General features: G+C 49.8%; 2 protein-coding genes across 2 annotated transcripts in view; both read left to right on the forward strand.

Annotated features, from left to right (window-relative positions):
• MED26 (mediator complex subunit 26) overlaps positions 1 to 6,805 on the forward strand; it is a 41,303-nt gene extending 34,498 nt beyond the window's left edge. Inside the window, exons 2-3 of the mRNA XM_060008105.1 lie at positions 1,324 to 1,398; positions 2,059 to 6,805. Coding sequence (XP_059864088.1) covers positions 1,324 to 1,398; positions 2,059 to 3,711 — 1,728 coding nt within the window. The 3' untranslated portion in view covers positions 3,712 to 6,805. The remainder of the gene's footprint in view (positions 1 to 1,323; positions 1,399 to 2,058) is intronic.
• A 295-nt stretch (positions 6,806 to 7,100) lies between these two features.
• On the forward strand, positions 7,101 to 23,830 carry SLC35E1 (solute carrier family 35 member E1). The gene is made up of 6 exons (XM_060008106.1): positions 7,101 to 7,528; positions 7,931 to 8,001; positions 10,163 to 10,300; positions 11,328 to 11,453; positions 20,008 to 20,253; positions 20,733 to 23,830. Exons 1-6 carry the CDS (start codon positions 7,105 to 7,107, stop codon positions 20,961 to 20,963), a joined length of 1,236 nt encoding a protein of 411 aa, XP_059864089.1. The 5' UTR covers positions 7,101 to 7,104; the 3' UTR covers positions 20,964 to 23,830.
• Positions 23,831 to 25,245: the final 1,415 nt, after the last annotated feature.

Genomic DNA, 25,245 nt, shown 5'->3' on the forward strand with positions numbered 1-25,245 from the left:
ATCCCAGGGCTGGGGACAGGGAGAGGGTGGCCTCGTCCCTGTGGGACTGGCCTCCTCACTGCCCAGTCTGTATTTTTCTTGGATATTAGTGCTTTGGGGCTCCTAAGAAATCTTTGTCTACCCCAAGGTTGAAAAGGTATTCTCCTGTTTATTCTAGAAGCCTTAGAGTTTTTGCTTTCACATTTAGGTCTGGGATTCATTTTGAGTTAATTTTTGAGTGTGCTGTGATGCTTGGTGTAATTGGAATCAACAATATGTATTTTCTGTGACTTTTCATCCTTCGTGGTTTGAACTTCACCTTGTTAATGCACTGAAGCTGCAGTGTGCTCATTTCTAGTGCTCTTGAATTTCTCAGTCTGTTCCTTCAACTCCTGGAAGACATTGGTGTCGTTATAACATATGACCACATGACCCACACCTTTCTGTGCCATCCCCATTCATTAAGTGTGATGGTAATAATAGTACCTTCCCCTTGAGGTTGTGATAATTCAACAAGGTAGTGCTATGTGGAAACAGGCCTTGGTAGAACAGGGCCTGGCTCGTAGCAAGTATCGTGTGAGGGATAGAATTGCTTGGTCATGAGATATGCACGTGTTTGATTTGACTAGACACAGCCCCATCGCTCCCCAGAGTTGGCTGCACCCCAGAACTACCTGGTATTGTCAGACCCCATTTCCACCTGTCAGGTGTGTATGCAGTGTAGCAGTCACTGGTGGGTTCGGTCTGCATCTGCTGATGACTAAGAGAGTTGAGCACTGCTGCACGATCTCCTGTTTTGTCCAGTTCCTATTCGTGTCTCCCGGCCCAAGTTCTCTGTATGCTCCAGATGGAACCTCGGGGCCCTGTGGCATTGGTCTTCTCCCACTTTGACTTTTGCTCTCCTTGTGGTGTCTTTAGATGAACTCTGGAGATCTCATTAATTTAACTAAATTGATTAGATTATTATGTATGGCTCTTTTCAACTTGGTGCACTTTATTTGATACATCTTTCAACCTCCCATCAGATGGCAGATTTGAGTGCATCTCCCATATGAAGGGGAATCTTGTTTCATAAACAGTGAATCTCAGTTGTGTGACAGCCACTTGGACAGGTGGGCGTGTCCATAGACAGGCTCATGGTAAACTGGTCACCATGCACTAGAGGAGGCAGACTGGAGGGTGTGCACTGGGTGCCATGCTGGCCCCTGGGAGCAGGTAGGAGGCTGCACGAGGTGGGGGCTTTGGTGATGCTGGCTCCACTGGCTCTCGGGAAAGGGAGCATTCTAGAGCAGGCTGGCATGGGGAGAAGTGCCTGGGGTCTGACCAGTAGCTCTTGTTTTGCAGATCCGGAACATGGTGGCGGTGCAGGAAGTCATCTCCAGCCTGGAGAAATACCCCATTACCAAAGAGGCACTGGAGGTGAGCATTTCTGGCCTGAACACTAGGGAGGGCAGTGAGGGCCGGGCCTGGGCTGCCCCAACCCAGGTCTTTCCTGGCTTCTTCGAGCCTCAGAGACTTTGCTCACTGGCCCAGTGGGTCCTTAAGAGGAGTGAAGGGGGCATGCCCTCCTGGCCTGCACTGTGCCAGCCCACAGCACATGCTCCAAGAGTACCATCTTCCCACAGGCACTGCAGGAAATGGGTGGCTTTAGTCTGGGGCCCCTTTCTCTGCAGGAGGCCCTGCACACCCTGGGGTGCATGCCCAGCAGAGGTTCCAGTGAGTGACGCTGGCTCAGGGCCCTCTGTTTGCTGTTGCCTTTGCCACAACGTGCTCCCCCAGGATGCTTTGCAGTAGCCTTAAATGGTCCGTCCACAGCCTCCAGGAGTTGGGAGCCTGTGAGATGATGCTTCTGAGACTGCCGTCTCTGGGACCATAAGGTCTGAGGACTTGGGAGTTGAGAATTTAAATGTCACAAGGGACCCAAAATCCTCGTAGGTTTTGTGTCTGGGAGGCCAGTGGTTTAGGGGCCAGTGGGGTCATTTCAGAGACATGGGGCCCTTCCCCCCATTTCTGTCTCAGCTCCCTTTTCATGGGGTGTCCCTGTCCTAAAAGTGTGTCATCGTCTCTCTCTGGCTGTAGGAAACCCGACTTGGGAAGCTCATCAACGACGTCCGCAAGAAGACGAAGAACGAGGAGCTCGCCAAGCGGGCCAAGAAGCTGCTGCGGAGCTGGCAGAAGCTCATCGAGCCCGTGCACCAGAATGAGGCTGCACTGCGGGGGCTGGCGGGTGCCCCCGGCTCGGCCAACGGGGGCGCCCATAACTGCCGGCCAGAGGCAGGGGCGGGCGGCCCGCCCAAGAGCATCCATGACCTGAAGAACCGCAATGACATCCAGAGGCTGCCCGGGCAGCGGCTGGACAGGCTGGGCAGCCGCAAGCGCCGGGGGGACCAACGTGACCTCGGTCACCCTGGGCCACCTCCCAGGGTCTCCAAAGTGAGCCACGACTCCCTGGTAGCCAACTCGTCCCCCCTTCCCACCAATGGGATCAGTGGGAGCCCTGAGAGCTTCCCCGGCCCCCTGGACAGCAGCGGGCACGTGGGCCCCGAGGGCAGCCGCCTGGAGCACAGCGAGAATGACAAGCACAGTGGCAAGATCCCCGTCAATGCCGTGAGGCCACACACCAGCTCCCCGGGTCTGGGCAAGCCCCCCAGGCCCTGCTTGCAGACGAAGGCTGTGGTGCTGCAGCAGCTGGACAGGGTGGACGAGACTCCAGGTCCCCCCCACCCCAAGGGGCCGCCTCGCTGCTCTTTCAGTCCCCGGAACTCACGGCACGAGGGCTCCTTTGCCCGGCAGCGGAGCCCGTACACATACAAGGGCTCCATGCCCAGTCCCTCGCCTCGGCCCCAGTCACTCGATGCCACACAGGTGCCATCACCGCTTCCGCTGGCCCAGCCGTCCACGCCGCCCGTGCGGCGGCTCGAGCTGCTGCCCAGCGCAGAGAGCCCGGTGCGCTGGCTGGAGCAGCCTGAGGGCCACCAGCGGCTCGCGGGGTCGGGCTGCAAGGCAGGGCTGCCACCGGCCGAGCCCCTCCTGCCCCGGGCAGGCTTCTCCCCGGACTCCTCCAAGGCAGACAGCGATGCTGCCTCCTCCGGTGGCTCGGACAGCAAAAAGAAGAAGAGGTACCGGCCTCGTGACTACACGGTTAACTTGGACGGGCAGGTGGCCGAGGCAGGTGTCAAGCCTGTCCGGTTAAAAGAGCGGAAGCTCACCTTTGACCCCATGACGAGACAGATCAAACCTCTGACCCAGAAAGAGCCAGTGCGGGCCGACAGCCCTGTGCACACGGAGCAGCCGAGGACAGAGCTAGACAAGCCCGAGGCCAAGGCCAGCCTCCAGAGCCCTTTTGAACAGACGAACTGGAAGGAGCTGTCGCGCAACGAGATCATCCAGTCCTACCTGAGCCAGCAGAGCAGCCTGCTCTCGTCGTCGGGTGCACAGACCCCGGGCGCTCACCACTTCATGTCCGAGTACCTGAAGCAGGAGGAGAGCACTCGGCGCGGGGCCCGGAAGTCGCACGTGCTGGTGCCTCACAGCCCACCCACGGACCTCCCAGGGCTAAGCCGTGAGGTCACGCAGGACGATCTGGACAGGATCCAGGCCCATCAGTGGCCGGGGGTGAACGGGTGTCATGACACACAGGGTAACTGGTATGACTGGACGCAGTGCATATCGCTCGACCCGCACGGCGACGACGGGCGGTTGAACATTCTGCCTTATGTCTGCTTGGACTGACTGGCCTGTCGGGCTCTAAGTGCATTCCCACCTTGCAGTCAGCCATAGAGCCCGGCGCCTCCAGTGGTTGGGAATCCGGAGGGTGGGGGGAGGTCCGGCCTGGGGTGGGAGGGAGAGGGAACGAGAGTCTCTAGGTCTCTCTGTGCTCTTCCCTCAAAATTCTCCTTCTTTTGTGAAATGCTGCTACCAGTTTACTAACAAAATTGCAAAGGAAGGACCGCGTGGAAGGAAGGCCAGCAAAGTGAGTTCAGAACTCTATAGCAAACTAGCTATAAAAAGCGTTAGCCCCCCACCCCGGAAGAGGTGTGGACGCTTCCCAGCCCCCGGTGAGCTGGGACCTCAGTTGCAGGCAGGCACAGAAAACCTGTGGAAGAGGTTACCTTTAACACAGCAACAGAAGCACGCATCTCATCTCTGCATTTTCTGTTTTTTAACATGGCCCTGAGTGTTTGAGGCAGTGGGCAACGCTGTGGCCTCTGTTTGCACCCCACCTGGCCAGCTTTTCCATCATGGTGCCAGAAGCTTCTCAGCTGTAGCGAGCTGCTGGCATCAGGCAGGCCAGCTTGCCAGCCAGTTTGACCCATGCTCCCTGGGCGTCCACACATTTGTATCTGGTTTCAGTTACAACCCAATTTTTAAAGAAATGCTGCAAAAATTTAAGTTTTCTGGAGTTTATTTTACCCCCTCTTCCATCTGACCATCAAACGAATAACGTTCCTTGTTCCTCCCTCTTCATTTTCCCCTTCCTGCACATATCTAGAAAAGTTCACCTTTCTAGAGTCTCCTCCCCAGAAAACACAAAAGTAACCGTGGGTGCTACTGGTGTGTAAGCTGTACTGTTGGGTGAGAAGAGACCTGTCTGTACGCTGGAAACACTCATAACCATTCCTTTAGATTCGTTTGCCTTATGGTTATTTGTCATAAATGCGATTTGCAAAAACAAGGAGCCTTAGTGAATGTACAGTACCTAGACTTCTGTGTTCTCAGGACGCAGAAGGGAGCAACTTTGCTATTTGGTCCAGTAAATGGACACCTTGTGATATAAATGTGGAAATAAAAAAAAAAACATTTGCACAAACCAGTCTGAGAACTGTTTTTAATTTGGTCCTTTACAGCCATATCAGCCCTTTCTGGATTCTGGATTAGCCAAGACCTGGACCCCATATCCACGGTTCAGGCCCCACAGCTAGCCAGACCATGGGGAGGTGGGCAGGGCAAAGTCACAAAGTCAGCCTATTAGCCTTCTGCATGGAGACTGACCTCACCTTGCCTTTCATTCACTCAGGGCCAAGATGCCTCTCCCATCTCTAGAGTCACCTGCTAGCTTTGGGTGACAGAACAAGGGGCCACATCTGTCTCCATCCAGACCTCATCTTCCCCAGAAAGAAGCCCTCCCAAGCCGGCTCCACAACCCAGGTCTCACTGACCTTGTCTTAACCCCCTAAAATATTTGTAGTTCTTAAATGGCATGGCTCCAAGCTGTGTTTGGCAGCCTAGCCCTTGGCCCTAGCTAGCCCCAGGCTGCCAGCTCCCCATGCAGGCCTGGGGCTGTCTTACTGTCTGGCTGGGGCTGACTTTTTAAAAAATAACTTTTCTTCCTTGACTTCCTTGATAATCTTTTAATTCGTCCCCCTTGTCTCTGAAACTGTATGCTTCGGCTTTCTAGTTTTTTTCACTCTGGAATAGGTCTTGTCCATATCTACTTAATTTCACAGGTAAGGAAGCAGCTACCCCTTTAGAGGGGCAGCCCCACAGGGCAAACCATGGGGTCCAGGAACATTCAGTCAACCCAGAACCACAGTTTCAGAGCCAGTGGGGAATTCTGACATAGCCGTGGTGCAGGACACACCCACTCCTAGAAAAAGTAGGTGAAGTAACTTTAAGGGCAGTGTGAGGTTGAACTCTGCCCCTGCCGTCTACCATCTGTATGGATCTGGGCTAATCACTTTACTGCTGTGCACCTGTCCCCATTTGGGAGCTGCAAGTGCTACCCCAGAGTTGTGAGGACTAAATTAAATCATCAGACTTTAGGGTGGAAAAAAGGAAAGCATGTCAGCAGGACCATTTGTGCTGTGGAGTAACTAGTTTCCTAAGTCCACTGTGCCTGTTTTCTCACTTTGTAATATGGCCAGCTGACATGTGGGTATCCTGAGGGTGACATTATTCTTGTGACAAAGGGTCACAGGCACAGCTGGAAACTATTAGGGTGCAGGTTGGCATCCCATGAGCCTGTCCTCTCAGGCCTAGGCTTTGAGGGAGGTCACTGCTCCCCCACCCCCTCCAGGGACCACCTGTCCTGTGTCTGAGTATCTGGTCAGCCCTAGGGTACAAATATTGCCTGCCTTTGAGAACACAAGGCTAAGCTAAGACCTGCCACCAACATTTGGGGATCAAGTTGGGCTGTCACTTTTTAATTTGCCAAGTAAGGACACAGTAGAAGGAAATTTTAACATTCCCTATCCCCCCAAAAGTTGGAAGTACATGATTTTTCGAACAAAGTCCTTCAGTATAAGATCATCTTGCTGAAAACACCGTTTTGTTTTCCTCCGTTGCGGCTTGGGGCTGCTCTATCCCAGCCGGTCCTTGGGCGTCAGCAGTCGGGGCCAGCATCACGCCCCTCCCTCCTGCAGATCCCCTAGAGACAGGTGCCCGAGGAGGTTGCCATTATCACGGCTCCCAAATTGGCCGGAGGACCTAAGCCACGTCGCTTCCCTTCTCTGGGCTTCGGTCCGTCAGTCGGTGAAATGAAGATGGTAATACCATCTTCGTTTCACCGCACAGCGCACATCGAGTTCCCAGAACGTGCTCCGGGGCGCTCTGAGGTTGGCCCCTCTGTTGGAGTCCAGCCACGGGAGTTCGCTCCCGGTTTGCAGAAAGAATTTGGCCCAAGGAGAGGTTTTTACAATTCGGTTTCTCTCCCCGAAAGGTCTGGTCTTTTACCTTCGTTGTCCGCCGCCGGCCATCAGGAATCTGGCTGGGGGGCGCCGATGCAGCCCGGACATCGAGGTTTGACCCACGAACTCGATCGCCCGCTCACGGACACCGACGTGGCGGGGCCTAACGCTCCCGCCCGCCCCTCCTGCTTGTGCTCTGGGCCCCCGTCCCCGGTCCCCCGGGCCACCCCACCGCTTGAAGAGCCCTTGTGGCTTTACGGTCCCCGTTCCTTCCTTCCGCTTCCGGGACAGGCCCCTCCCTCCCCCTGTGGGCTTCCGGAGGGGGCGGGGCCTGCGCGCGCTACGTGGTGGCGGGCGCGTCTGCCGGCGCGTGTCAGTGACGCAAGAGGTGGCAGCCAATGGGGAGCGGCGTTGGCTGGCGCTCCCGCTCCCGTCCGGCCCCACCCCCGCCCGGCGTCGGGCCGTCGGACGGGCGGGAAGGGGTGGGTGCTCGGGGAGGATGGCGGTGGCGGCGGCGGTGGGAGTGGGCGCTGGCGCCGGGGGCCCAGGAGCCGCGGGCGGCAGCGGCGGGGCGCGCGAGGGCGCGCGGGTGGCGGCGCTGTGCCTGCTGTGGTACGCGCTGAGCGCGGGCGGCAATGTAGTCAACAAGGTGATCCTGAGCGCCTTCCCGTTCCCCGTGACCGTGTCGCTGTGCCACATCCTGGCGTTGTGCGCGGGGCTCCCGCCTCTGCTCCGCGCCTGGCGCGTGCCCCCGGCGCCGCCAGTCTCGGGCCCTGGGCCCGGTCCGCATCAGTCGCCGGGCCCGCTCCTGCCACCGCGCTTCTACCCGCGCTACGTGCTGCCGCTCGCCTTCGGCAAGTACTTCGCGTCAGTGTCTGCGCACGTCAGCATCTGGAAGGTGCCCGTGTCCTACGCGCACACCGGTGGGTGCCAAACCTGGCCTAGGGGAAGGCGGCCGGGGCACGCCGCCTGGGGCTTCGGCTCTTGGGTAGGAGCGCGCCGGCCGGGGTGCAGTCGACGGTCAGGAATGCCGGGCTGAGAAGTCAGCTAATGTCCGGAAGGCGCTGGAGGCCGCCAAAAGCTTTTAGCAAGAGAGGGACACGCACAGGGGTCTCGGGAAAGGAAGGGGCTGAGAAGAATGCTGGGAGCTGAGCAGGGCGGATCAGAACTGTTGGGTTAGGGGGAAGGCCCACAGAAATAGAAGAGCTGAAGCAGGTTGAGGGGCTGCCAAGCCTTCCCGCCCCTCCAGTGGAGTTGGGACAGAGTCCCAGGGTGGGTTCTGGGACTAGAACAGCTCCCTGAACGCCCCTTGCCTCTCTTTGCAGTCAAGGCCACCATGCCCATCTGGGTGGTCCTCCTGTCCCGGATCATCATGAAGGAGAAACAGAGCACCAAGGTAACCCAGGAGGGCTCTGGGCCAGTGGGGGCCCCAAGGGCTTTCCGGCTGTTGCCCAGCTGGTGACGTGGTCCAGGTTCCTGGCCTGCAGGCTGCCTGGCTTCCTGTCAAGAAAGGAAGTCAGCTTAGAGACCTCTGGTGGCTCTTTTGCTGCTAATGTTCTGGAATCACCCTGGGGGCAGTGGTGTGTGGGGTGTGTGTTCCTGAGTTGTCTCTGTTGGGTGATCTCAGGATGCTGCCATCCATCTCAAGTTCCTTCCTGTTTTGATTACCTACCTGGGGTTGCTGGTAGGCAACTTGGATAACTTGGTCCCATCCTGACCAGACACCCCATGCCCCTCCAGTGGGCAGGGTTGGAACACCCTTGGAACATCCGACTCCTTGCTGGAACGGAACTCTGACAGAGTTTCACATCTTTGCAAGAGATAGCGGTCAGGTTGGGACTTCTGGGGTCAGAAGTGAAATGCTAGTCAGAGGAGTCCGATTTTGGCAAAGCCCAGCAAAGTCTTCACAATAAAAACAGCCAGGAATTGTGAATGTCTGGGAATGGAAGTGAAAACAACACGCAGAACCCAGGGCTGCATAGGGAAGATGCTCCGGGCACAATTCAGGGTCTGTTCAAGATGCCAGGCCTGGGTATTTACTGGCTTGGAGGGAGAGAAGCTGTGGAGTCAGCCAGAGACAGCCTTTCCCTGTGTCCTTAAGTGGAAGTGGGACTCCTGTTGTCCCAGCTGGAATCCATTTCATGCTGGACAGAGCTCCTCTTTCCTATGTGGTTGGTTTCTGGCATCCTGTATTTTATGTAACTTAGAACGGCGGTGCCCTGGATCAGCTTATAGAAATGGGGCCACCTCTGGCTGATGTTTTCTTTCAGCCAGTCTTTTCCCCTGCAAGACCTGGGCGCGCTCTGCAGCCCACCCGCAGGGTGACGTCAGGTGTGACTTGTCTCCCCAGGTCAGGAGTTGCCTGAGAGGTGTGCGGCTGCATCTCTCCATATCACATTGTGTTTATCAGGTTTCCTGTTGTAAGGGACATTGTACCCGGCTTGGGCGGGAAGCCAGAACCTTACACAGAGAGGAAAGACAGGGGAATGGCTTAGGCAGGAGACTAAGGATAATGATAGAGTAAGTGTGGCCCCACCCTGTTTGGATAAGCTGGGTAATCATTCCTGATCTCTGGGGAAGAAATGGGACTTCAAAAGGGAGAGCCTGAGGGCGACAGCCAGTAGTGGGGGGAGCAGGAATTCTGGAATTCAGAGGCTTCCCTCGGCCCTGTGTGTGGGCGTTGGTGGGGTGGAAGCCTCACCACCCCCTCCTAAAGTCTCCCAAGTGCTTTAAGAGTATCCTTTGTAGAAGGATGAGCCAGGAGTAAGAAGAGCTAAGTGTGGGGAATGGATCCCATTTTAGCCACCAGAGTTCCAGGGCCATTCCTTGCCCTAGGCCCTGGAAAGCTTGAGCCTTCTGGAAGGCCCCCTATCATGGCACTCGCTACTCGTTCTTTCGGCCAGCAGTTACTGGGTTGCCTGCCGTGTGCTGGGCACCAGGAGCAGTGAACAAGGAGCTGCCCTAAGCGAGTGCAGGGACGCAGACAATGTAAAGGGCGCTTATAGTGAATGGAGAGCGCTATTCCCTGGAACACACAGCAGAGGAAACTGACAGCGTCTAGGGGGAGGTGAGTCAGGGAAAGTTCTTGTGTTTGTGAACTGACACCTGAAGGGAAAGGAGGTCTCCAGCTGGAGAAGGTGTCGGGGGAGTGTCCCTACCAGGGATAACTGCATGTTGGAAGAGCCCAAAATAAGAGGGACCCGGCCAGCCTTTCAGACGATTGAAGTTTCAGACCCTGGTGTGTTGGTGGCAGCAGCTGGATAGATCCTATTGAGACCAGCCCTGGTTTGTGGCTCTTAATGGGGGTGATGGTATAGGGGGTGGGGCCACCCACAGTGATACAGCCCTGCCCTCAGGTACTCCGAGAACCATCTGCGTCCTACCCCCCTCAGCGCCCCCTAGAGCATCACTGTCGTGGCTAACACGGTTGTTAAAAGGGGTAGGCAGTGTCCTTTTGGGGAGGGAAAAGACAGCAGCTGAGGCTTTCCGCTGGCCATCTGTGTTGGGTGGCCCAGCTCAACCCTGGCCCATCAGCCCCTCCTGCCCTCCTCTCACAGGTGTACCTGTCACTCATCCCCATCATCAGCGGCGTCCTGCTGGCCACTGTCACGGAGTTGTCCTTCGACATGTGGGGGCTTGTCAGTGCCCTTGCTGCCACACTGTGCTTCTCGCTTCAGAATATTTTCTCCAAAAAGGTATTTGGGTGCCATCCAGGGTGCACCTGGTGTTGCAGGGGTGTGCGGGTGGCATCTAAAAAAAAGTGGCCAAGTAGGGATTTCTTCGGTGTTGGAACAAAACAAATCCTGTTGCCCTTCTGCTGGTTTTCTATTTGTTTGGTTTTTAAATAGCTTTTTTGTTTTTTTATTATAAAGTTCGCCTACATTCAATGTGAAAAAATGGAGAAAAGCCCAATGAAAAGAAATCAGAAAACTTATTGAGCACCCACTGTGTGCCAGGCACCACAGTAGGTGCTGGAGACAAAGAATCAAGAGAGACCTGCCCTCTGCCGCAGGGTTTCCTCTTTACTGAGGAAAGTCGCAGTGCTGTCCCCTAAGGAGAACTACTATTAATGCTAGAGTTTTTTCCTGCACAGTTTTTAGAGTTGTAATATTATACATACTTTTCAAATTCTGCTTCGTTCATTTATTATTGCAACACTGCATGCTCCCATATCATTGAAAGTTATTGCTCCTAACTCCAGTAATAATCACATCTTTTCAGGTGTCACAAGTAACGCAGTCAGTTTCCCTGTTGCAGACGCAGATTATTTCCAGCTATTCACTATAAATAATATTGTAATGAACGTCTTGGTGCATAACATTTTTCTGTCTCTCAGGTTATTTCCTTTGGATAGGTTTACAGTTCTTGGGTCAGAGGGTATGAGATGTTTATGGCTCTTGATATACTTTATGCCAATTTAGACATTAACCAGTGCCACTTCAGAGTGCCTGTTTTACTGTAGCTTCACCAGCATTGAGTGTTGGTGTTTTTTGTTTTTGTTTTGTTTTGTTTTGTTTCTTTTCTCCATCCTTCATGTACGAAACATCGTGCCTGTTTTGGACATGGGCTGTGTGTCTCGTCATAGGTGCACTTTCAGGTTTGGCAGTCAAGGTCAGATGTCAGAGTTAATGTACAGTCACCATGTTTGGGGCCTGGGTAAGCGGAGCCCCTCTTGCCACTTAATAGTTTCGATCAGCCTTTAAAGAGGTTTTCTCCCTTCAGGTATTAAGAGATTCAAGGATCCACCATCTCCGGCTGCTGAACATCTTGGGCTGCCATGCCGTCTTTTTTATGATCCCCACGTGGGTCCTGGTGGACCTCTCGGCTTTCCTGGTCAGCAGCGACCTGGTGAGTTGGCCTGTGTCAAGAACATGGCCTTTTCTTAACTGGTTCCAAAGTAGGCCCTTTGTCAGGGGGTTACGCCTCTGTGTTGACTTTGGGGCATCTGAGGCCTCTGATAGGCAGCCCTTTTAGCCCTCAGCCCTTTGATGACTCACACCGCTTGCAGTTGAGCAAGAAGGCTGCCTGTGCATTTCCTTCTCTGTCATGCTAGATCCTAGCTGCTGATAGCTGCTGCATTTGTGCCAGTACATTCAAGGAAGAAAACAAGCACAAGCAAGTTTCCCATCTTGACAGTCTGGTTCAGATCTCACTTTGCCTTTTGGAAACTGTGCTTGCACTGCTCGAGTCCTTTCTTGGTGTCATCTCTGTACTTCCATTGGCACCAGATGTATCCATAGCTCTCTAGGCACAGGAAAGAGCATCTTCCCACCACCTACAGGACCAGCCTCCAGAGAATGTGCTAGAAACTAATGCAGGTGACAGTGATGAGAAGGAGGTTCTTCCAGGCCCGAGTTAGGTGGAGTCAGTGTTTATTAGGGCTTAATGAGGTCTGACTGGATTCTTGACATTGGTCTTTAATCCCTACCACCACCTATGGATGTAGTGGAGGTTATCTCTGGTTTCCAGGTGAGGCAACTGTGGCTCTGTGTTCTAACTTCCCTTCCATGTTGATTAGCTGTAATGTTTCTGTGAAGAACTTTCCATCATCGGCTGGAACTAGTTTGTTACCTGAAAGTACAGTGCACGAAAAGCAGTTTACTACTTCTCTTTCCTTCTAGTTACCAGTTTTCAAAGTAAAGAAAGCCAGGGAGTGTTAACCAGGGAGTTGAGGGTTTCTTTTGGGTGAAGGAGGGTTCTTTGATTTATTTACTTTTCAGTATCATTGTGAACTTGTGTTTGTCAGTTGTATGTGTTATTTTGTTAAATATTCAGAGTATCTTGTCTGGGCTGATGGAGTCCTTCTTATTGGCTCCCTGCCCTTCTGATAGCACATATCAGCCTTGGGTAACTTTTGGCCCCACAGGACGTCCTCCCTCATCTTGTGCGCCTCCCATCCCAGACCTGCAATCAGCCACTCCTTCAGGGACCCGGGTTGCTTTTAGCAGAGAGAGATTCGTGTTTAGAGATACCATCTCAGTGCCACGTGTGCTCACTGCTGTTGGGTTGTCATTGTTTTTAAGACTTGGCAGTAAAAAACCAGGAAAGACGTATCTGGTGGTGGAGGGGAGAGCTTATCCTGATTCATTCTAAGTCCAGTTTAACATTGCAGCATTTATTACTGCTTTGATTTTGCGTGTGTGTGTCTTTCCTGGTACACTTGGTTTCTCACAACGTTTCTCATTCGCAATACACTACGGAAACTGTTCATACGTGATTCTACTGTACACACATATAACTGCTTCAGAGTGAGACTCCCTACCAGGCAACTGCAGGTAGCGTACAGAGAAACAGTAAAGATTTCTTGGCAGCTCTGTCTGTCCTTAAAACAGGTTTCGTTACAGACGTACAACTGGAATACTGTGTTCTAAGGGCACTTGAAATAATTGTTTTCACAATGTGCCTCTGTCACCAACTTCTTGTGCATTTGGGTTCCTTTACTTCCATTTGTTTTCAATTTCTAGGCAATTTTTTTTCCTCACTGAATATATCAAACCTTTATATTTCCAAACCCAAATGATATGACAGGGTTTATTCAAAGAAGTCTAACTTCAGTCCCTGTTGCCTCCCCACTGCCGACCCCTATAAGTAGCCATTTTTATGATCTTGGTTTACCCTCTCAGTGTTTCTTTTCGCAGACATAAGCAAATTTCTATATACGGTCGGCCCTCCATATCCATGGGTTTCGAGTCCCCGTATTCAACCGAGGATCAAAATTTTCATCCGAGGTTGGTTGAATCTGCAGATGTGAAACCCACAGATACGGAGGGCCGACTATAAATTGTACTACGCCATTTTATATGAGAGACTTTGAGCATCCTCAGATTGGGGGCTCCTGGAACCAACGCCCCACAGATACTGAGGGCCAAGTGTGTTCATACCTACCTCCTCCTTACACAAAAAGTGGCTTTTTAGATACTTAGGAAAGAGTGCCTTGCTCTTTTCACTCAATGACATGTCCTGAAGATCACCCCATACTGACCTGTTAGGTCTTTTTTGTTCCTTTTATTGACTGCATAGTATTGTCTATAGGTTTGGCTTCAGTTCGGTTACACTGTCCTGTTACAACTCATTGGGGTCTGTGTGTATACACACAAACAGGTATACGTAGGCTTTGCTCTGCTCTCTCTCTTTTATTTTTTTGTCTGCTCTCTTTGCTTTGCGTTTCTCTTGTATTTTGGATATTTTTCGGTTTTCTTCTAGTTTTTCTCATTGAGGCCATCTGTTTTTTACCTTGATGGGGACCTTGTGCATTTTAACAGCAGCCCTAGGGGCATGCAGTAGTCCACAGTGCTGCCGCCTGAAGGCGGGGTTCCTGTCGGGGCTCCTCCTCTCTGCCCTGTGTCTCTCAGCCAGGTGAGTTAGCTCTGTTCCAGTGTGGCGCTCCATAGTAGGAGGAAGGAGGTTCAGGTTGGAGAATATCAGCTGGGGCCTGCTATTCGCCATGTTACCAAGAAAGGCTACAGAGGGCAGTTCCCAGACACGCCCAGCCCTGATGCCAACAGTTCAGCTGAAGCCAGGCACGGATCACCAGACTTGGGAGCAGGAAGCCTAGTTTTAAAGTTTGGACACGATGTGTGAAACAGGTATTTGAAAACTGGAAAGTAAATGGGAGCAGGCAGGCTGGTAGAAAAAGCCAGATTGCAAAGTACCACTGAGCCATCTGTGAGTTTGCCTTTCTTTTGCCTCCTGTGTCTCCAGCCTGGACTCAAGGCAGCCGGAAATGCAGAAGTGGGCACTGGGGAAGAAGAGAGTCAAAAGCCCTCTATGCTGGCTTGCAGACGGGGAAAGGAGATTCCTGATGTTCAGAGAGAGTAGAGGAAATCCCCCATTTTCTCTGTTTCCTTTGTTCTCTCGCATCCCAGGCCCCCAGCAATCCCATGGTAGTGGCGGCAGCAGGTCCCACGGGCACCTGAGATGCTGAGGGGGGCAGCCTCCCTCTGCAGTCAAAGGATGGGATTAGCCCCATTGCATTTTTTTTCTCCCTTCATCCTCCCACTGCTTGGCCCCCGAAAGGAGGTGCAGTTGTGGGAAAGACACAGCAGAATGGGGTAATTAATTCCAACTTTCTGACTGGAGGACTGAAAGAGGGAGCCCTCAGAAACCATAAAGTACCAAGGAGACATGGAGAGGAGGAACCCAGAGAAAGTGACCTCATAAAACATGAAATCCTGGGCCCACTCCTGAGCTGCACACGTGGGAATCTGATCCTAGCAGCATACAAAGACAGGATAGACTACTACCCAGGACCAAGAGTGACAACTGGGTAGAGCACACTCAGGACAGAGCTGTGTACCACTGAAAAGGCTTTGAAAACAGAACTGACATTGGAACCACAACCCACAGGAGGCTGCTCAAGCTTGTAGCCCGAACCCAACTGAGTCTGCTAAAACCAAATATTGACGTTCCCCATGGGACTTAAATGAGACCTACAGTCTTATAATATTCTAACTGTCCAGGATGTAATCCAAAATTACTTGGCATATGAAGAACCAGGAAAATTTCAAGTCTTGTGGGAAAAGATAATCAACAGATGCCAACACTGGGATGACCCAGATGTTGGAATTATTGGACAAAGACTTTAAAGCAATGATATATAATCATGCTCCAAGAATGCTCTTGAAACAAATGGGAAGAACAGAAGATAGATAGAACCGATGGAAGTTCCAGAATGGAAGGAACAGCTTAAACACTCACTGGATGGGCTAAGCAGAATGGAGGTGACAGAGGAAAGTCCATAACTTGAAGATAAATCAATAGAAATTATCCAGTTGAAACCACAGAGAGAAAAAGATGAAAAGACAAAGAAAAAATCTTTGAAAACAGCCAGAGAAAAACGATGCAGTATTTATAGAACAGCAGTTTGGATCACTGCGGGTTTCTCGTCAGAAACAATGAAAAGCAAAAGTAGAATAACATTTTTTTTAAAGTACTGACACTAAGGAGCTATCAACAGATTATATCCAGCAAATATAGAATCTTCAAAATCAACAGAACTATAGAAAATCAGCAAGAATAAAGAACTGAATGCCACAGTCAACCAACTGGATGTCTCATTGACATTTCCAGAATACGCTACCCAAGAGCAGCAGAATAGTCATTCTTTCAAGTGTACATGTGGAACATTCACCAAGATCATATTCTTTGTTACAAAACAAACCTTAACAAAAGGATTGGAAACATGCAAAATATATTCTCTGATCATGATGAAATCGGAAGTAAATGACAGAAAGGTAATGAAAAAATCTCCAAACACTTGGAAATTAAACAGCACATTTCTAAATAATCCCTGGGCCAAAGAGGAAGTCTCAAGGGAGAAAAAAATTTTTTTCAACTTAAGCAAAACTGACCAAAAACGAGAGAGAGAGAGAGAAGACACTACAAATATGAGGAATGAAAGAGGGAATAGCACTGCAGAACTCACAGACCTTAAAACCGTAAGAATACTACTGACAGCTCTATACACATAAATTCAACAATAGATGAAATAGACCAGTTCCTCATAAACCACAAACTATCAAAACGCACCCACTCAAGATGAAAAAGATAACCTGAGTCTCAGAGCTATTAAAGAAATTGAATTCGTAGTTTAAAACCTTCTAAAAAGAAGTCATCAGGCCCAGATGGTTTTACTGGTAATTTCTACCAAACACTTAAGGAAAAATAAACACCAGTTCTACACAATCTCCTCCAGAAAACAGAAAAGGAAAGGAACACCTTTGGCTCATAACAAAACCAAGAAAAAGACCAAAATCCCTCATGAACACGGAGGCAAAAGTTCTTAACAAAGTATTAGAACAAATCAAATGCAGTGATATATAAAAACCATGCTACACTATGAAAAAGTGGGATTTCGATCAAGAATGCAAAGCTAATTCAATACTTGAAAATCAGTCAGTGTAATCTACTATAATAGTCTAACAAAAATCATGTATTCATACCAACTGATGCAGAAAAGGCATTTGACGAAGTCCAACATCCAGTCATGAGTTTTAAAAAGTCAACAAACTAGAAATAGAAGGAAACTACCTCAACTTGATCAAGGGCATATATAGTTAACATCATAATGATGAAAGATTGAAGGCTTTTCCCCCTAAGTTCAGGAATAAGGTAAAGATGTTTACTTTCAACATGCATATTCCACATCATACTTGACATCGTAGCCAGGGCAACAAGACAAGAAAAAGAAATACAGATTTGAAAGGACAAAATAAAATTCTCTATACCCAACAAAATTTTATTCTTTAGTATTAATTCAACTATAAATCACTACTTAAATTTTAATTTTTCTCCTTGTCAAAGGTGTAAATGAAAAAAAAGTTGAGATACTAATCTATCTGTGGGTGTGTGTATACATGGAGATAGATATATACCTATATATATTAAAAATTTTTTAATATAGAAAAGCTGATTGGAAAATTTACATACATTGACTGGCAAGAGAACTGGAATAGCCAAATAAGTTTGAGAGAGAAGAATAAAGTTGGAGGAATCACACTACATAATTTGAAGGCTTAGTATAAAGGTATGGATATTGGTGGAGAGAGACATCGATCAGTGGAGCAGAATAGGCAGTTTGAACTTATACTCACAAATATGGGTAACTGATCTTTGATGCAGGTTCAAAGGCAATTCAATGGAGAGAGGATAGTTTCTTTAACAAATGGTGTTGGAACAATTGGACATCCATAAGCAAAAACTGAGGCTTGACTTCAACCTCACACATTATACAAAATTTAATTCATAATGTACTCTAGACTTAAATTTAAGAGCAAAAATGATAACCTTTAGAAGAAAACAGAAGAAAAATCTTCACGACTTGGGATTAGTTCTTAGACATTACACCAAAAGCAAAGTCCATAAAGAAAATAATTGGTAAATGGGGGCTTCCTCAAAATTAAAAACTTTCGCTTTCCAATACACTATTAAGCGAAAGAAAGACAAGCTACAGACTGGGAAAAAATATTTGCCAATGCGATACTGACAGAGGACTTATGTTCAGGATATATGAAGAACTCTCAAAATTCAATAGTAGGAAAACAACTTGTTTAAAAATGGGCAAAAGACTTGAACTTCACCATCGTGATTGTACAGATGGCATGTGAAATATGTTCAACATCATTAGTCATTAGGGAAAAGCAAATTAAAACCAAGATGAGGTGCTACTTCGTATCCAGTAGGATGGCTACAATGAAAAGTACTGGCAGTACCATGTTTGTCGAGGCTGGGCCACAACTGGAATTCTCATATATCGTTGGAGCAAGTGCAAAGTCATGCAGCCACTCTGGAAAACATTTGGGAGTTTCTTCTGAAGTTAAACATACACTGACCATATGTCCCAGCAGTCTCACTCCTGGGTATTTACTCTAGAAATGAAATTCACATTCACACAGAAGCCTGTACATGAATGTTTATAGCAACTCTATTCATGATCACAAAGTATTGGAAACAACCCAAATGTCACTCAACGGGTGAATGGTTAAGGTAACTTCGGTATGTTTGTACAGCAGAACATTTCTCAGCAATAACAACTGTCATCCCTTACAACAACTTGGGGGGGGGGCGGTTAGAGGCATTATGCTGAATGAAAGAAACCTGTCTGAGAAGGTTCCATGCTGTATCATTCCATTTATAGGACAGTCTCCAAAAGATGAACCTATCATGAGGAACATAGCAGTGGTTGCCTGGGTTGGGGGAGGGGGTTTGCACAAAGAAGCCCTGGGGAGTGTTATGGGGTGATGGAGCTGTTCTGAATCCTGATTGCAGTGTTGGCTACATGAGTCAATATATGTGTGAAAACACATGGAACTATCCACCGGGAGGAAAAAACACTTGACTTTATTGTTATGTCAGTTCTTTTAAAAAGCTGGATTGCCTGGGTTCCTTTCCTGCAAGATAGATATCTTTGCAAGCTGGCTGCCTTGTAAAAATAGCTTGGAAGTCCATATGGGTCACCTCAGGGAAGAACTGCTGGGAGAACAGGCCAGCTCACCCTGAAGGCGTGCTGGTGGGCTCACATGCCTTACAGAGGCTATTATCCCAACTAGGGCAACGTTCTGGGCAATTCTGAGCAGGTCGCCTACTCAGATCTCCGTCACCTTTAAGAGGACTACGTGATCGTTCCCTATCAGAGGGTGGTAGAGATAGAATCAGGCCGCTGCCCTAAGATTGCTGCAGCTCCCATCCTGGCAGGGCCACTAGACACCACTGTCCTGGGCGGACCCAGCTGCATCCTCCTCTGTCAAAGGCCAGAGCAGCCTGGGAACTGGCCTGGGATCAGCCCAGGCTCTTTGAGGAGTTCTGTGGCCCCGACGTCTGCTAGTTGTGGTTTCTTCTGGACCTCCTTCATTAGGGTAGCTTACTTCTGGTGAGGGTCAAATGGTAACTAAAATTTTGACGATAGCATCACCTCCTGTTTGTTTGGCCTTGGGATTGTTTTAAAGCACTTTCAAAGCCATGATTGCATTTGATCTTCATAGCAGCAGCGTTGTGTGGACTTATCAGGGGTCAATCTTTCCCATTTCATAGATGAAGGAAACAGAGAGGTCGAGCAGCTTGCCCGGGGGGGTTCCCAGCAATGGGGCAGACCCAGAGCCTCTGGCTCCCAGCTTTGGGCGGGGAGGGGAGGGTCTTCACACACCCAGAGGCTGCCTTCCCAGGACCTCCCCATTTTATACAATGCATCATGTCTGCTGTGGTTTAAATGTCTGTCACCCCCCACCAAATTCATGTGTTGAAGCCTAACTCTCAGTGTGATGGTGTCGGGAGGTGGGGCCTTTGGGAGCTGATTAGGTCATGAGGGTGGAGCCATCATGAATGGGATTCATGCCCTTATGAGAGACCCCAGAGAGCTCCCTCACCACTTCCGCCATGTGAGGGCCCAGTGAGAAGGCGCCACCCTGAACCAGGAAAAGGGCTCTCACCAGATGCGGAATCTACTGGCGCCTTGATCTTGAACTTCCAGCCTCCAGAACTGTGAGAAATAAACATCTGTTGTTTGTAAGCACCCTCAGCCTGTGGTATTTTGTCTTAGCAGCCCAAACAGACTGAGGTGATGTCCAGAATGCAGACCTCGCTCTGCTAACCCAGAGCCCCGGCCCTCACTGGACAGGGATGAGGGAAGGCTTTGGTTTGTGTCATACTCTGCACCCCTTGGGTAGCTGATGTCCCCCCGAACCTCCGCTTCCTCAGCAGGAAAGGGTGGTGATCATTATTATTGTTGCTCCATGCAGAGTGTCGTGAAGGTCAGAGGTTGTATAGATAAAGCACCTGGTATCACATGATGACCCACCTGGGTCTGTTCCCCAGTGAATGTGTGACCCTGATAAGCCGCTGTGTGTCACCCCCCCTGCCAGGGCAAGCGTGTGACCGCAGTGCTGTTCTCGCTCCCCCGTCTCTGTAGACCTATGTGTCCCAGTGGCCTTGGATGCTTCTGCTCCTGGCTGTCAGTGGCTTCTGTAACTTTGCCCAGAACGTCATTGCCTTCAGCATCCTCAACCTCATCAGCCCTCTGAGCTACTCGGTCGCCAACGCCACCAAGAGAATCATGGTCATCACAGTGTCCCTGATCATGCTGCGAAACCCAGTCACCAGCACCAACGTCCTGGGCATGATGACGGCCATCCTGGGAGTCTTTCTGTACAACAAGGTGAGTCTGGGGTGGGGGGAGGCTGTCCCCCGGGACGCCCAGGGAGTCTACCAAGAGTTGGCCGGGGCGGGGAATGGAAGGGGCCTCACCAGGAACTAAGAGGCCCGGGTTCCAGCTGCCAGCTTTGCCACTGACTGGTTTATGGTCTACGCTCAGCCCCCTCTGCCCGGGGCTTCCTTTTCCTGCGTAGATGACCCCAGGCTCATGCCTCAGTCCAGTGTGGCTCTCGGGTCTACTGAGGCTTTATCAGGAATTTCCCTCCCTCCTTGCGAAGATTGTTTGTTCCGATGTAAGGCTGTGGGATGGCTGACAGGTAGGGCCGGTCCAGTAACAGTTCACTGGCCATGCCCAGCCCCGCTAGGGATGACACTTGTGTTGGCCTTGAAGGCTGCTTGGCTGTGAATCTCGAGCTCCCCTCTGTCCTCTGTGCGTGTCCTGGACAAGGAGCCAGTGGTCTCACTGCTCTCTTGACCTCGCAGACCAAGTATGATGCGAATCAGCAAGCCCGGAAGCACCTCCTCCCCGTCACGACGGGGGACCTGAGCAGTAAGGAGCATCATCGGAGCGCCCTGGAGAAGCCCCACAACGGCATTCTCTTCCCCCAGCACGGGGACTATCAGTACGGCCGCAACAACATCTTGACAGATCACTTCCAGTACAGCCGGCAGAGCTACCCAAACTCGTACACTTTGAACCGTTACGACGTGTAGAGTCTAGCGACCAGGGCAGGACGTTCTGCCAATCCTCCCTCTTACCCCCCAGCAGTACCAGAAACTTCTGACAACCAGTGAATGTACAATCCGGCCAAGGGGGGATGGTGCAGAACCATCAGAAGACCCTGGGGTTCCCGGCCCCCTGGGGGCAGCAGGACACCGTCCCTGCAGTGGGGACCACTGCTCCCAAGCTCCGGTGTTTCATGCCCTTTCTTCCTGGAGTCTGTCTTCTGAGGGCTGCGTCGCCATATGGAAATCTCGTCCGGCTTTTACCTTTCTGTGTGGACTTACTTCCCAAGTCATGTTTTTCAGAGTTCTTGTTCTGTTTTCCAGATAACAGCCAGGACCCTCTCTGGAAAGGACACAGACCTCGGAGTGGGCAAGAGGTGGTTTGCAGGGAGGGTGGCAAGGGTGGTGCTTGGTGACAGGCTAGCAGCTTTAATTCCACTGCTCAGGTAGGCGTAGGACTGGTGCAGCCATGGAGCAGAGGAGTGTAACGGTTATTGAAAACATCTCCAGCCACAAAGATGGACTCAGCTTTCTGATCAGCCCATGGCTGTTTGCAGTTCTGGCAAACGTTCCCCAGTGCAAAGCTATTGTAATTAGCATTGAATTCTTAGAGCCTAATTCTGACACAAAAGTCAGAGGTGGCGTGTGCCCGGATCCAGAGGGAAAGGTGGCCACTGTCTCCTGGGCTCCCTCTTCCGTTGGTGGAGCAGGGCATCTCTCCTCTCGGAGCAGCAAGGAGGAGGGGACGCAGGGCTGTGAGAAGGATCATGAGGAAATCGTGTTCAGTGTTTCAGGCTCTATTTCTATATTTGTTTTGTTTCTTGAGCTTTCACCACTTCTGTGCTGACTTAGTAGGATGTTTGGGGGGGTGATGTTGGCTTTATGAGGATCTTGCATTTTCCTAGGGCAAATTTTGTAGCTGTCTGTGCTTTTATGCCCCCATCCCCCTTAGGGGATGCAGGATGCATGAGGATCAGCTTATGGTTGGAAAACCCTTTTGTTTTTAAGCATTTAAAAACAAGAAAAGTTGCTGGCGATGCCTGTCTCAGCACATTGCTGCGTTTAGTAGCAAGGAAGTGTTTTGAAAAGCTGGTCACTAGCTTTTCTAGTGAGCAGTCCCTGAAAGTGAGATAAATCAAGAATGTCATCTCGATAGTTCGTGTCATAGATGAGAGCTCAGTGCTCTGATTTCCATTAGCTGTTCTTGTGGTGTTTGCATTAGGATCTGAATCATGTCCCAGTGAAGCGGCAAGCACCAAGCTAGGATTTGGTTTGCCAAATCAGTCTTTGGTCAAGAAAAAGTTTGGGTTTTGGCAAAATCACTCGAGGAAAATTATGCGACCCTAGTGGGTAACCCATGTGCTGAGGTCCAGGTCGGGACACCTGGCATCACTAGAGACTGTGCCCTCGGAAAGGACCACTTGCTTGGCTCTGAGGGTCTTCGCTGATGGCAGCCTTCTTCCTTCAGCCCTGTCCCCGGCCTCTTGAACAGGCACTTGGCTTGATCAGCAGATGGGATATCGGGTCACCCTTTACCTCCTGGCATGTGAGACGGTTCTGTTTCAAGGAAGTACCGCTTGACTCCTGTTTGTTTTGGTAATTAGAATTTTGTACTTAGAGGTTACACTTTTGTCAGCTTATGAATGGGCGACTCCTGGAGAGGTCACAGGGACCCCTTGTGGCCTGTGAGTTCAGTACCACTGGCCTAAGGAGTCCCTGTTTGTCGTTGTCTTGCTTTTGAATTACTTTGGCCACAAGTTCTGAGACAATGCTGTGTAAAACAGGAAGGGGCCGTTCTGAAGGGTGTTATTTGTGAAAAGAACCTGCTGAGTGCCTTCACCAGAGGCAGTAGAGTCTGCAGTTGAACCACAATAAATGGGGATAATTTTGCACAGCATAGACATTACAGTAGTTGTCTTTATGATAGGAACTGATTTCTTGAACGTATAATTGAACTCCAAAATGAATTATGCCTCTATGCAGGTTTAATGAAATTTCTGAGGTTGCTGAAATGTGTATATTTGTTTTCCTTTTCCAGTGCAAGATCTGCTGGTGAGGGGAAATATCTGACTGGTTTTATTACGGTTTATACATGAATAAATGGGATATTTAGTTCTGTACATAAATCTACAGTGAGTACATACACTGGAATGAGAGACAATCATATTAGACCAAATCATCAGATCAAAAGACAAAGACATACTTTTGAGACTTGAAAGTTCAAAGCTGACACTGACCTCCTGAAGGCCAGTTTTCCAGCCACTTGCTGCCCTTGCTCAACCCTCCACCCCACTCTCAAATCCACATTTGCAGCTGGGTTCCCCTCACCTCCTCATTGCCAGGGATTGTGACAGCTAGTTCACCCATCCGTGGTATGGTCTGCAAAACTAACTCAAACCCACCTCCTTCGTTTTACAGAAGGGGAAACTGAGGCTCAGAGGGCATTTTTAAATAGTGTTTGTTCACTATCTTGAGACTCAGTGTGGAATTTTTAAGCACCTTATTTTAATTCATTCATTATTGGGAAAATCAAACCCCTGTTACAAAGGAGAGAAGCCAAATAGGTTCAAATGAAGAAGCACTTGGAATTTCTGGATTTTACTGTGTATTTGGCATACATCATGCAACAGGCCCTCTGTTATCACTGGGACATAACCAGACCTGGATACCTTAAGGTCTAATAGCCTTAAGGACATAGAACATTAAATTATTGAAGAATCTGAACATTGTGAATTCTTTTTTTCAATTGTCACCTTGTTTTCAGGACTTTTCTTGCTATAGACTGTTCTGTGGGAATGATACTGTGTATATTCGTGGCTGGCATTTACCAAAAATAAATGGTGGTCTCCAGGGAATCAAGATTGGTCCCAGTTTGTCAGTGAGGGTCCCTTTCTGAGTGACCCTGTCGTCAGTGTGCCCAGCAACAAAACATGTAAGAGGCAGAAAGAGCAAACCAACTTGGTTCCCACATTCAGGTGTATTGCAACTTTTTTATCTTTTCTAAGCCAAAATTTAAACACGTGACTTGTGAATTCATGAGCCAGTAGGATAAAACTAGAATCACAGCTTAACAGTTAATGACATGCCTTTATTGAACAGAATAACATGGAAAATCCAAGAATGTTGTGAGAGCTGTGCTTACATCTGTATGAGGAACAACAGAGTACCTGCTACGTGTGGGCTTTTCACACACAATCCACAAAGGATTACTCGTCACCTTGTGAGGCCCAGAGGGGTTAAGTCATTTGTCCAGGATCACACTGAAGTCTGCCTCCAAGCCCATTTCCCCCCATACTACTCAGAAACCACTCCCAACAGACAATTTCCTTCAATCACAGTTGATGGGTAGGAGTTTCTCCTAAAACAAGTGCCCACATCCTTTTAATTCATAATCCTTTTGTTCAGTGATTTACTGAGCACCAAAATATATCGCTGAGATATATAAAGGTGCTTGTGAATAGTTTATCTCTGAAAGGATACACAGGAAGCCGGACACAGCAGTTGCCTCTGGAGAGGATATATGCACTTTTTTCAAAACTGCCATATTGTGCCAAGTACAGGAAACAGATACGTAAGCCTTCTACCCTCAGAGCACTCAGCTTAATTTATGGATGTGTGACTAAGGAGCACACAAGTGCTGTGTTGGAGGCGGGGCAGAAAATGCTAAAGGAAGTACAGGGTAATTATTCAAGCGGCATATGGGAATGTTTTGGCTTGCATTTTCAATTCACGGAGTATTTTATTTGCACATTTTATATTATATATGCTTGTTTAACTATCAGGACCCAAGAGGCAGGTATTAGCCCTATTTTACAGAGGGAAATGGCAACAGAGAAAGTCAGGCTTGGCCCATGGAACACGCCTGGAACCCAAGTGTCTGACTCCAAGCCCAGGGCCCTTTGCCCTGCAAAGCAGCCTCAATGAAGTGAGTGGTTTTGTTTTTCCTCACGTTTGTCATACACTCCGAAGAGGAGCTGGTGCAATCAAAGGGGATCCTTTCAATTCAGTTGCCTCGGCCACACTGCTAAAGTAAGACCCTGAAGGAGCCCTGATGTCCAGATGACCCAAGCCACTTTGCAGTTGTCTGCTGTGGTTCCAGCAGGGCCTCAAGAGGCTCTGCTGGGGATGGTGTCACTGCCTTATAAGTCAGGCAGGGCCAGGTTTAAGGACAGCCTCATTGCTCAGATGCCAGAGCCCGAACCCCTCCTCAGGGATGTCTGCTCCCAGACACTGGACTCCTCCTTTCTCTCCCCAGGGCAGCTCCTTTGTG

The sequence above is a fragment of the Delphinus delphis genome, chromosome 3 (genome assembly GCF_949987515.2).
Source record: "Delphinus delphis chromosome 3, mDelDel1.2, whole genome shotgun sequence".
NCBI classification, from domain to species: domain Eukaryota; kingdom Metazoa; phylum Chordata; class Mammalia; order Artiodactyla; family Delphinidae; genus Delphinus; species Delphinus delphis.

What these genes read in the sequence shown, in the direction of transcription:
- SLC35E1 (XM_060008106.1), top strand. Translation starts at nt 7,105, where the DNA reads ATGGCGGTGGCGGCGGCGGTGGGAGTGGGCGCTGGCGCCGGGGGCCCA. An exon ending in CGTGTCCTACGCGCACACCG is followed by an intron (nt 7,529 to 7,930) that starts GTGGGTGCCAAA and finishes CTCTCTTTGCAG; the next exon opens with TCAAGGCCACCATGCCCATC. An exon ending in AGGAGAAACAGAGCACCAAG is followed by an intron (nt 8,002 to 10,162) that starts GTAACCCAGGAG and finishes CTCCTCTCACAG; the next exon opens with GTGTACCTGTCACTCATCCC.